The 13,244-nt window shown below is 49.6% G+C and overlaps 1 protein-coding gene across 1 annotated transcript in view; it reads left to right on the forward strand.

Moving 5' to 3' along the window:
• The first annotated feature begins 1,432 nt into the window (after window positions 1–1,432).
• LOC141153132 (properdin-like) overlaps window positions 1,433–13,244 on the forward strand; it is a 46,832-nt gene continuing 35,020 nt past the window's right edge. Inside the window, exon 1 of the mRNA XM_073637822.1 lies at window positions 1,433–1,601. Coding sequence (XP_073493923.1) covers window positions 1,547–1,601 — 55 coding nt within the window. The 5' untranslated portion in view covers window positions 1,433–1,546. The remainder of the gene's footprint in view (window positions 1,602–13,244) is intronic.

The following is a 13,244-nucleotide window of genomic DNA, read 5'->3' on the forward strand; positions in this document are numbered from 1 at the left end:
ACTGCGTGACCAGATCTGGGAGAACAGAGCCGAGTGTACTGAGCTAGGGCCCCTTAACTGTGAACATAAACAGTGTGCATATATATATCGCTGTTCAGATCTCCTGTTTAATTGTATTGTAATAGTGAAGGAGGGTGTAACCTTGCTTTGGTACTAAAGTAGTTAGGATAACATGTTCCCATAGTTAGGTCTCTCTGAACTGCTGTTAGGTCAAGTTAAGGGGTTAGCTTCTGTGGTACAGTCAGTAGAGTAGAGGGGGGGGAATGCAGTGTCTCGGTCAGGAGTAAAGTTTGACATATTTCCTTGTGGGGCTGTGGTACTTTTAATCAGCCACAAGATGTCACTGTCGGGCACAGCTGTTAGTGAGAGCCTGCTACCAGAATGACAGTGAGGAATTAACTGATGCAGGGGCCTGTGCATCCTAGGTTATGTCTGTCGAATTTTCCAGAAAGTGTCAGTTAGAGTCCTGTCAGAGTTGTGACAGGAAGCCTTACGGGCGGACAGCCAGGGAAATTGACTGCTAGGGTAGACGGGGCCTCCCTACCCTCAGACAGTGGATAAGTAGTGTAAATATCTCCTCATGCAGGAGTCCCATTAGCCGGCCGGAGAAACTCAACAGAGGTATTGAGGACCCCAGGGCACTTCTAGTCTGCAGGTAGCAGAGGAAGATAGGACTCCAGGTTAAGCCATGAGGGAGATATAGGATCCGGACACACTGTCGCTGGTGAGGAAACTTCTCTTCTGCTAGAGAATAGAATTAGATAGATGCTTCACCTAAAGAGGGCACCAGAGCTGAAGATGTTTCTAGCACCTGTATGGGAAATTAAAACCTGTTGGGCCTTATCCAATGTACCTACCTGTAAATACTATATATACTCCTCTCCCCCAAGTAAAATCCCAGTTATGGTTAAGAACTTCGTGTCCTCTAAATTTATTGCTGCCCAGGTCCCAGAAGAGAAATGCCTGGAGACAGCCGCGATCGGATGGTTTGAAGTAAGTGAAGAATGTCACATACCCAGCCACACATCAGAGGGAGGACACAAATTGTAGGGTGTCAAAGCGAGCAGGGACTACAACTCGCACACGACTACCTCGTTGGGACACCTTACATTATTACTGTGTTCTGATTGTGCCATATATTTTACTGTACTGTCATTGTTCACTCTTGCCCCTAACACCGTGCCTACATATTTATCTTGTTAAATAGTTGTTTGTTAAGTACCACTTACTCCTAATTGTCTGCAATGTTACATTCGCGTAACTGTTAACAACCAGGTAGTGACGACCATCCTATGCCCATGCCAGCTTGCACAATGCTCTGCTTGTTTTTTTAACACTTCCCTGTTTGCTATATTACAACATAGGCTTAGCTCTAATTCTCCTAAACAGCATTGAGGACAAGGGGGCAGGGCGGAGGTGAGCCAAAGTCTTGATAAGCAGGGGCCAGCGGCTGTGACAACATAGGCATTGCACCACCACTATACACCATATACAGGGCAGACAGGCAGGACATGCTAACACTCAGCTAGAGACAACCAGAAGCATCATGTTTTCTCTGCTGCTACTACTATTCTCCACATCCATCCTCCAGACTGCTGCAGGTCAGTAACACCGGCCATCGCCCTCGCCCCAGAGGACATTATGCTGATGTCCATTTTTGTTTTTCAATCGTTTCTCCGGTGATGGATCTGAGTCATTTTCAGAGCAAACCCACATGGCACTGGTAATAACATCGTTACTGGGCATCTGTGGCCACCACATTGTTATGAGCACACAACTATGGGACATTTGAGTCTAGCACCTACGGAGGCATTTATTGCTAATACATTGTTAAGGGGGCATCTGGGGTTGGCACATTGTTATGGGGAAGTCTTTGCCTGACAGCTGGTGATTTTTGGGTGCATCTGTAGTTGGTACATTGTTAATAGGGCATCTGTGGATGGCACATTGTTTTGGGGCTTGGTCTCTTCCAACCATACTGTACTGAAAGCTGCCGGAAAAAGGGGAGACCTCCCAGGACAAGGAGAGCAGAAAAGCACCCCAAAGTATGATGTTTCCCCCATTCCCCCACCATGCTTCACGTTTGGGATTCTTGGGATTGTAGTCATCCTTCTTCCCCCAAACATGGCGAGTGGAGTTGATACCAAAAAGTTCTATTTTGTTCTCATCTGTTCTCATCTGACCACATGACCTTCTCCATGCCTCCTCTGGATCATCCAGATCATCACTGGCAAACTTAAAACAGGCCTGGACATGTGCGTGAGCAGGGGAACCTTGCATGCCCTGCAGAATTTTAATCCATGACAGCGTAGTGTGTTACCAACGGTAATGTTTGAGACTGTGGTCCCAGCTCTCTTCAGGTCATTGACCAGGTCCTCCCATGTAGTTCTGTGCTTATTCCTGACCTTTCTCAGAATCATCCTTACCCTACAAGCCACGATCTTACATGGAGCTACAGACTGAGGAAGATTGACAGTCATCTTGTGTTTCTTCCATTTTCTAATAATTGTGCCACGCTGCTTGCCTATTGTCCTGTAGCCCATCCAAGCATTGTGCAGGTCTACAATTTTGTCCCTGGTGTCTTTAGACAGCTCTTTGGTCTTGGCCATGGTGGAGAGGTTGGAGATTGATTGAGTGTGTGGACAGGTTACTTTTATACAGGTAACAAGTTTAAACAGGTGCAAATAATACAGGTAATGAGTGCAGAGTAGGAGGGCTTCTTAAAGAAAAACTAACAGGTCTCTGAGAGCCAGAATTCTTGCTGGTTGGTAGGTGATAAAATATCAAAAATCATGCAATAAAATGCAATTTAATTATTTAAAAATCATACAATGTGATTTTCTGGCTATTATTTTTAGATTCTGTCTCTCACAGGTGAAGTGTACCTATGATAAAAATTACAGACTTCTCCATTCTTTGTAGGTGAGAAAACTTGCAAAATCGTCAGTGTATCAAATACTTATTTTCCCCACTGTACCACTGTATATATATATATATATATATATATATATATATATATATATCCTGATAATATTACTGCCAACTCCACAATAACAAAAGGAACTACTAGCTGCCACCACCAATACAGGCTGATTGGACACCCGTTAGGGGTAGCGTATGCCTTCAGGGGTGCAGTTTACAGAGCAAGAGGAACAGAGCTGTTAAACTTTATATATTTAATCCGGAAAGGTAGACAGGTAGACAAAGAGAGGAGGGATCGGATATACAGCTACATGTGGTCAAGAACAAAGTTGAAACATAAAAAGCGGATGTGCCAGAAAAAACACATACATAACATATCATTATTAAATAAGGTGAGCAAAAGAATCGGTAAAAAGATAAAGAATTTTATTATATATAAAGATTTATGCAGCGAAAAGAAAAATGTGTCCTTGTGATTTCTTTAAATGTCTTGTGTCAGGTTAGAACTCAATATATTACGAGGAAACGATGTCAGATGGATCTGTGCAGGGCATGAGGCTTTCTGTCAGTATAGGCATCAAATGTGACGGGTTCCCATATGTTGGAAAAAAATGTATGCATATAGTAAAAAAATGCGCATGATAAAAAGTATATATAAATATATTTAATTTATTTATTTAAAGAAATTCACATGGACTCAATTTTTCTTTTTGCTGCTTACATCTTTATTTATAATAAAATTCTTTGTTTTTGACGATTCTTTTGCTGACTTTAATTAATAATGAAATAATTTGTATGTGTTTTCTTTGGTACATCCGCTTTTAATGTTTGAACTTTGTCCTCGACCACATGACACTATATATCACATCACATCCCTCCTCTCCTTGACGCCTTTTTTTTTAATTCTTCATGTATTTAACCTTTTATATGTTATCCATTGCTTTTATTTGTGGTTGTCCCGAAGAAGACATTGGAGTGACTCCGAAACACTTTTGACATTAAACCAGCAATTCTTCATCTCATTGTCGTTTGTCATTTAATCAGCAGCCCAAATTAAAATACAAAAACTCAAATTCTGCTTTTTATTAGATCAAGGTTACGCCCACATACCTCCCCTTGGTGAACTCATGTGGGGGCTTGTTGTGGGAAGTGCCAAGTCTGTTTGAATTTTATGAGATCCCTAGCTTTCAGAATATTTTAACCACTGGAGGTCCCAGGCGGTAGATATTGCCATCATGTTTCCCATTACAATTTTACCTTTCTATAGAAACACGGCATGGATAGCATCATCCACTGGATGATATTATGTTAGAGGGATTAGAATGACCTTACAGTGATGTAAGTGAATGTGTTATGTTTGTCCCTTCGCTAGAATACCGAAAATATATCTCCCATAAATTTCGGATTGATGAAAACCTCAATATTCATCACTGGCCACTGGCTCCAAAGTGTTTCAGACAAGCCCTTTGAACAGTGGAAGCTCTTGCCTTGGAAGCGTACTTCTCCATAGTTACATGGGTTGAAAAAAGACCTAGGTCCATCAAGTTCAACCTTCCTCCACCAATAGTACATCTAGTTTAACTATAACCCACAATAACTCCGCCTCTTAATAAATGAATCCCAGGCTTAGTGTCTGCCTCTCAGAGCAGATCTTTGCTGCAATTACATAGTCACTGCAAGAGGGCCCTACTACAATGGAGGTTGAAGTGTCCGCTCTTTCTCACTTTCCCAGTTATAAATAATCCCATATGTTCAATGTGAGGGTGATATGTTCCCTCCCCAGAGATGTCTTTATGGATTTTAATTTTTCTCTATGATAACCTCCCTAAGAGCATGGAAATATGCTTAAACCAAATTATGTTTCCAGCCCGGGGTAGAAACCCAGCAGCAGCTTCTTTTCTTCTTATGGTCCTCATGATTGTGTAGGTTTTAACCCACAGTTTCCGACTTAAAGCCATCAAAAAAAAGTCTGTGGCCATCAGCTGTCCGGACTGTACAAATCGGCTAGTCGGCACATGTCCCTGCTATACATCACATGGTCCATGCCAGTATAGCAGCGCTCCCCTGCCCTCATGTGCCCTGCACTGCTCAATTCCATCTCCCTCCCATCTTGATGATAGTGAGTTAATGCCATAGACGAACCATGCAGCACAATATAGTGCCCAAACACTGCACCCAACATCAATATATAAAAAATCATAGCAGGCGACACCGGGCGTAAAATGGGAGCAACTGATTCCTCCACCATAGAATATCTTACAGCTGGTATTATGCCCCGGGCAGGTTATTATGGTGCATCTGGCCCTTCTACAGGCATCAGTGATTGGCACATTGTTATGGCGGCGGCACATGTTGGGCTAATGGCATATCTGTATAAGGCACTAATGGAGCATAGTATAGCTGACGTGTTATAGAGGGTGCAGGATCTGTTCATGCAGTACTATAAAGGGGCATCTGTGCCTGGTATATTACAATGGGGCACCAGTGACTGGTATATTATACAGGGCCATCTGTGGCTGGTATAATATAATGGGGAGTCTGTTGCTGGTATATTATACAGGCTCACTTGTGACTGCTGTATGATGGGGCATCTGTGGCTGCTGTATGATGGGGCATCTGTGGCTGCTGTATGATGGGCCATCTGTGGCTGCTGTATGATGGGGCATCTGTGGCTGCTGTATGATGGGGCATCTGTGGCTGCTGTATGATGGGGCATCTGTGGCTGCTGTATGATGGGCCATCTGTAGCTGCTTTATGATGGGGCATCTGTGGCTGCTGTATGATGGGCCATCTGTGGCTGCTGTATGATGGGGCATCTGTGGCTGCTGTATGATGGGGCATCTGTGGCTGCTGTATGATGGGGCATCTGTGGCTGCTGTATGATGGGCCATCTGTGACTGCTGTATGATGGGGCATCTGTGGCTGCTGTATGATGGGGCATCTGTGGCTGCTGTATGATGGGGCATCTGTGGCTGCTGTATGATGGGCCATCTGTGGATGTTGTATGATGGGGCATCTGTGGCTGCTGTATGATGGGCCATCTGTGGCTGCTGTATGATGGGGCATCTGTGGCTGCTGTATGATGGGCCATCTGTGGCTGCTGTATGATGGGGCATCTGTGGCTGCTGTATGATGGGGCATCTGTGGCTGCTGTATGATGGGGCATCTGTGGCTGCTGTATGATGGGCCATCTGTGACTGCTGTATGATGGGGCATCTGTGGCTGCTTTATGATGGGGCATCTGTGGTTGCTGTATGATGGGGCATCTGTGGCTGCTGTATGATGGGCCATCTGTGGCTGCTGTATGATGGGGCATCTGTGGCTGCTGTATGATGGGGCATCTGTGGCTGCTGTATGATGGGGCATCTGTGGCTGCTGTATGATGGGGCATCTGTGGCTGCTGTATGATGGGGCATCTGTGGCTGCTGTATGATGGGCCATCTGTGGATGCTGTATGATGGGGCATCTGTGGCTGCTGTATGATGGGCCATCTGTGGCTGCTGTATGATGGGGCATCTGTGGCTGCTGTATGATGGGCCATCTGTGGCTGCTGTATGATGGGGCATCTGTGGCTGCTGTATGATGGGGCATCTGTGGCTGCTGTATGATGGGGCATCTGTGGCTGCTGTATGATGGGCCATCTGTGACTGCTGTATGATGGGGCATCTGTGGCTGCTTTATGATGGGGCATCTGTGGCTGCTGTATGATGGGGCATCTGTGGCTGCTGTATTATGGGCCATCTGTGCCTGCTGTATGATGGGGCATCTGTGGCTGCTGTATGATGGGGCATCTGTGGCTGCTTTATGATGGGGCATCTGTGGCTGCTGTATGATGGGGCATCTGTGGCTGCTGTATGATGGGGCATCTGTGGCTGCTGTATGATGGGCCATCTGTGGCTGGTGTGATAGTCCATCTGTGGCTGCTGTATGATGGGGCATCTGTAGCTGCTTTATGATGGGGCATCTGTGGCTGCTGTATGATGGGCCATCTGTGGCTGCTGTATGATGGGCCATCTGTGGATGCTGTATGATGGGTCATCTGTGGCTGCTGTATGATGGGGCATCTGTGGCTGCTGTATGATGGGGCATCTGTGGCTGCTGTATGATGGGGCATCTGTGGCTGCTGTATGATGGGCCATCTGTGGCTGCTGTGTGATAGTCCATCTGTGGCTGCTGTATGATGGGGCATCTGTAGCTGCTTTATGATGGGGCATCTGTGGCTGCTGTATGATGGGCCATCTGTGGCTGCTGTATGATGGGCCATCTGTGGATGCTGTATGATGGGTCATCTGTGGCTGCTGTATGATGGGGCATCTGTGGCTGCTGTATGATGGGGCATCTGTGGCTGCTGTATGATGGGGCATCTGTGGCTGCTGTATGATGGGCCATCTGTGGCTGCTGTGTGATAGTCCATCTGTGGCTGCTGTATAATGGGGCATCTGTAGCTGCTTTATGATGGGGCATCTGTGGCTGCTGTATGATGGGCCATCTGTGGCTGCTGTATGATGGGCCATCTGTGGCTGCTGTATGATGGGTCATCTGTGGCTGCTGTATGATGGGGCATCTGTGGCTGCTGTATGATGGGGCATCTGTGGCTGCTGTATGATGGGCCATCTGTGGCTGCTGTATGATGGGGCATCTGTGGCTGCTGTATGACGGGCCATCTGTGGCTGCTGTATGATGGGGCATCTGTGGCTGCTGTATGATGGGGCATCTGTGGCTGCTGTATGATGGGGCATCTGTGGCTGCTGTATGATGGGCCATCTGTGGCTGCTGTATGATGGGGCATCTGTGGCTGCTGTATGATGGGGCATCTGTGGCTGCTGTATGATGGGCCATCTGTGACTGCTGTATGATGGGGCATCTGTGGCTGCTGTATGATGGGGCATCTGTGGCTGCTGTATGATGGGGCATCTGTGGCTGCTGTATGATGGGCCATCTGTGACTGCTGTATGATGGGGCATCTGTGGCTGCTGTATGATGGGGCATCTGTGGCTGCTGTATGATGGGCCATCTGTGGCTGCTGTATGATGGGGCATCTGTGGCTGCTGTATGATGGGGCATCTGTAGCTGCTGTATGATGGGGCATCTGTGGCTGCTTTATGATGGGGCATCTGTGGCTGCTGTATGATGGGGCATCTGTGGCTGCTGTATGATGGGCCATCTGTGGCTGCTGTGTGATAGTCCATCTGTGGCTGCTGTATGATGGGGCATCTGTAGCTGCTGTATGATGGGGCATCTGTGGCTGCTGTATGATGGGCCATCTGTGGCTGCTGTATGATGGGCCATCTGTGGCTGCTGTATGATGGGTCATCTGTGGCTGCTGTATGATGGGGCATCTGTGGCTGCTGTATGATGGGGCATCTGTGGCTGCTGTATGATGGGCCATCTGTGGCTGCTGTATGATGGGGCATCTGTGGCTGCTGTATGACGGGCCATCTGTGGCTGCTGTATGATGGGGCATCTGTGGCTGCTGTATGATGGGGCATCTGTGGCTGCTGTATGATGGGGCATCTGTGGCTGCTGTATGATGGGCCATCTGTGGCTGCTGTATGATGGGGCATCTGTGGCTGCTGTATGATGGGGCATCTGTGGCTGCTGTATGATGGGCCATCTGTGACTGCTGTATGATGGGGCATCTGTGGCTGCTGTATGATGGGGCATCTGTGGCTGCTGTATGATGGGGCATCTGTGGCTGCTGTATGATGGGCCATCTGTGACTGCTGTATGATGGGGCATCTGTGGCTGCTGTATGATGGGGCATCTGTGGCTGCTGTATGATGGGCCATCTGTGGCTGCTGTATGATGGGGCATCTGTGGCTGCTGTATGATGGGGCATCTGTAGCTGCTGTATGATGGGGCATCTGTGGCTGCTTTATGATGGGGCATCTGTGGCTGCTGTATGATGGGGCATCTGTGGCTGCTGTGTGATAGTCCATCTATGGCTGCTGTATGATGGGTCATCTGTAGCTGCTTTATGATGGGGCATCTGTGGCTGCTGTATGATGGGCCATCTGTGGCTGCTGTATGATGGGCCATCTGTGGATACTGTATGATGGGGCATCTGTGGCTGCTGTATGATGGGGCATATGTGGCTGCTGTATGATGGGGCATCTGTGGCTGCTGTATGATGGGCCATCTGTGGCTGCTGTATGATGGGGCATCTGTGGCTGCTGTATGATGGGCCATCTGTGGCTGCTGTATGATGGGGCATCTGTGGCTGCTGTATGATGGGCCATCTGTGACTGCTGTATGATGGGGCATCTGTGGCTGCTTTATGATGGGGCATCTGTGGCTGCTGTATGATGGGGCATCTGTGGCTGCTGTATGATGGGGCATCTGTGGCTGCTGTATGATGGGGCATCTGTGGCTGCTGTATGATGGGGCATCTGTGGCTGCTGTATGATGGGGCATCTGTGGCTGCTGTATAATGGGCCATCTGTGGCTGCTGTATAATGGGGCATCTGTGGCTGCTGTATGATGGGGCATCTGTGGCTGCTGTATGATGGGGCATCTGTGGCTGCTGTATGATGGGCCATCTGTGGATGCTGTATGATGGGGCATCTGTGGCTGCTGTATGATGGGCCATCTGTGGCTGCTGTATGATGGGGCATCTGTGGCTGCTGTATGATTGGCCATCTGTGGCTGCTGTATGATGGGGCATCTGTGGCTGCTGTATGATGGGGCTTCTGTGGCTGCTGTATGATGGGACATCTGTGGCTGCTGTATGATGGGCCATCTGTGACTGCTGTATGATGGGGCATCTGTGGCTGCTTTATGATGGGGCATCTGTGGCTGCTGTATGATGGGGCATCTGTGGCTGCTGTATTATGGGCCATCTGTGGCTGCTGTATGATGGGGCATCTGTGGCTGCTGTATGATGGGGCATCTGTGGCTGCTTTATGATGGGGCATCTGTGGCTGCTGTATGATGGGGCATCTGTGGCTGCTGTATGATGGGGCATCTGTGGCTGCTGTATGATGGGCCATCTCTAGCTGCTGTGTGATAGTCCATCTGTGGCTGCTGTATGATGGGGCATCTGTAGATGCTTTATGATGGGGCATCTGTGGCTGCTGTATGATGGGCCATCTGTGGCTGCTGTATGATGGGCCATCTGTGGCTGCTGTATGATGGGTCATCTGTGGCTGCTGTATGATGGGGCATCTGTGGCTGCTGTATGATGGGGCATCTGTGGCTGCTGTATGATGGGCCATCTGTGGCTGCTGTATGATGGGGCATCTGTGGCTGCTGTATGACGGGCCATCTGTGGCTGCTGTATGATGGGGCATCTGTGGCTGCTGTATGATGGGGCATCTGTGGCTGCTGTATGATGGGGCATCTGTGGCTACTGTATGATGGGCCATCTGTGGCTGCTGTATGATGGGGCATCTGTGGCTGCTGTATGATGGGGCATCTGTGGCTGCTGTATGATGGGCCATCTGTGACTGCTGTATGATGGGGCATCTGTGGCTGCTGTATGATGGGGCATCTGTGGCTGCTGTATGATGGGGCATCTGTGGCTGCTGTATGATGGGCCATCTGTGACTGCTGTATGATGGGGCATCTGTGGCTGCTGTATGATGGGGCATCTGTGGCTGCTGTATGATGGGCCATCTGTGGCTGCTGTATGATGGGGCATCTGTGGCTGCTGTATGATGGGGCATCTGTAGCTGCTGTATGATGGGGCATCTGTGGCTGCTTTATGATGGGGCATCTGTGGCTGCTGTATGATGGGGCATCTGTGGCTGCTGTGTGATAGTCCATCTATGGCTGCTGTATGATGGGGCATCTGTAGCTGCTTTATGATGGGGCATCTGTGGCTGCTGTATGATGGGCCATCTGTGGCTGCTGTATGATGGGGCATCTGTGGATGCTGTATGATGGGGCATCTGTGGCTGCTGTATGATGGGGCATCTGTGGCTGCTGTATGATGGGGCATCTGTGGCTGCTGTATGATGGGCCATCTGTGGCTGCTGTATGATGGGGCATCTGTGGCTGCTGTATGATGGGCCATCTGTGGCTGCTGTATGATGGGGCATCTGTGGCTGCTGTATGATGGGCCATCTGTGACTGCTGTATGATGGGGCATCTGTGGCTGCTTTATGATGGGGCATCTGTGGCTGCTGTATGATGGGGCATCTGTGGCTGCTGTATGATGGGGCATCTGTGGCTGCTGTATGATGGGGCATCTGTGGCTGCTGTATGATGGGGCATCTGTGGCTGCTGTATGATGGGGCATCTGTGGCTGCTGTATAATGGGCCATCTGTGGCTGCTGTATGATGGGGCATCTGTGGCTGCTGTATGATGGGGCATCTGTGGCTGCTGTATGATGGGGCATCTGTGGCTGCTGTATGATGGGCCATCTGTGGATGCTGTATGATGGGGCATCTGTGGCTGCTGTATGATGGGCCATCTGTGGCTGCTGTATGATGGGGCATCTGTGGCTGCTGTATGATTGGCCATCTGTGGCTGCTGTATGATGGGGCATCTGTGGCTGCTGTATGATGGGGCTTCTGTGGCTGCTGTATGATGGGACATCTGTGGCTGCTGTATGATGGGCCATCTGTGACTGCTGTATGATGGGGCATCTGTGGCTGCTGTATGATGGGGCATCTGTGGCTGCTGTATGATGGGGCATCTGTGGCTGCTGTATGATGGGCCATCTCTGGCTGCTGTGTGATAGTCCATCTGTGGCTGCTGTATGATGGGGCATCTGTGGCTGCTTTATGATGGGGCATCTGTGGCTGCTGTATGATGGGGCATCTGTGGCTGCTGTATTATGGGCCATCTGTGGCTGCTGTATGATGGGGCATCTGTGGCTGCTGTATGATGGGGCATCTGTGGCTGCTTTATGATGGGGCATCTGTGGCTGCTGTATGATGGGGCATCTGTGGCTGCTGTATGATGGGGCATCTGTGGCTGCTGTATGATGGGCCATCTCTGGCTGCTGTGTGATAGTCCATCTGTGGCTGCTGTATGATGGGGCATCTGTAGCTGCTTTATGATGGGGCATCTGTGGCTGCTGTATGATGGGCCATCTGTGGCTGCTGTATGATGGGGCATCTGTGGCTGCTGTATGATGGGGCATCTGTGGCTGCTGTATGATGGGGCTTCTGTGGCTGCTGTATGATTGGGCATCTGTGGCTGCTGTATGATGGGGCATCTGTGGCTGCTGTATGATGGGGCATCTGTGGCTGCTGTATGATGGGGCATCTGTGGCTGTTGTATGATGGGGCATCTGTGGCTGCTGTATGATGGGGCATCTGTGGCTGCTGTATGATGGGGCATCTGTGGCTGCTGTATGATGGGGCATCTGTGGCTGCTGTATGATGGGGCATCTGTGGCTGCTGTATGATGGGCCATCTGTGGCTGCTGTATGATGGGGCATCTGTGGCTGCTGTATGATGGGCCATCTGTGGCTGCTGTATGATGGGGCATCTGTGGCTGCTGTATGATGGGGCATCTGTGGCTGCTGTATGATGGGGCATCTGTGGCTGCTGTATGATGGGCCATCTGTGGCTGCTGTATGATGGGGCATCTGTGGCTGCTGTATGATGGGGCATCTGTGGCTGCTGTATGATGGGCCATATGTGACTGCTGTATGATGGGGCATCTGTGGCTGCTGTATGATGGGGCATCTGTGGCTGCTGTATGATGGGGCATCTGTGGCTGCTGTATGATGGGCCATCTGTGACTGCTGTATGATGGGCCATCTGTGGCTGCTGTATGATGGGGCATCTGTGGCTGCTGTATGATGGGGCATCTGTAGCTGCTGTATGATGGGGCATCTGTGGCTGCTTTATGATGGGGCATCTGTGGCTGCTGTATGATGGGGCATCTGTGGCTGCTGTGTGATAGTCCATCTGTGGCTGCTGTATGATGGGGCATCTGTAGCTGCTTTATGATGGGGCATCTGTGGCTGCTGTATGATGGGCCATCTGTGGCTGCTGTATGATGGGCCATCTGTGGATGCTGTATGATGGGGCATCTGTGGCTGCTGTATGATGGGGCATCTGTGGCTGCTGTATGATGGGGCATCTGTGGCTGCTGTATGATGGGCCATCTGTGACTGCTGTATGATGGGGCATCTGTGGCTGCTGTATGATGGGCCATCTGTGGCTGCTGTATGATGGGCCATCTGTGGATGCTGTATGATGGGGCATCTGTGGCTGCTGTATGATGGGGCATCTGTGGCTGCTGTATGATGGGGCATCTGTGGCTACTGTATGATGGGCCATCTGTGACTGCTGTATGATGGGGCATCTGTGGCTGCTGTATGATGGGGCATCTGTGGCTGCTGTATGATGGGCCATCTGTGGCT

This window comes from Phyllobates terribilis, unplaced genomic scaffold, assembly GCF_046119375.1.
Source record: "Phyllobates terribilis strain yellow unplaced genomic scaffold, ASM4611937v1 Scaffold_7__3_contigs__length_470593459, whole genome shotgun sequence".
Classification (NCBI taxonomy): domain Eukaryota; kingdom Metazoa; phylum Chordata; class Amphibia; order Anura; family Dendrobatidae; genus Phyllobates; species Phyllobates terribilis.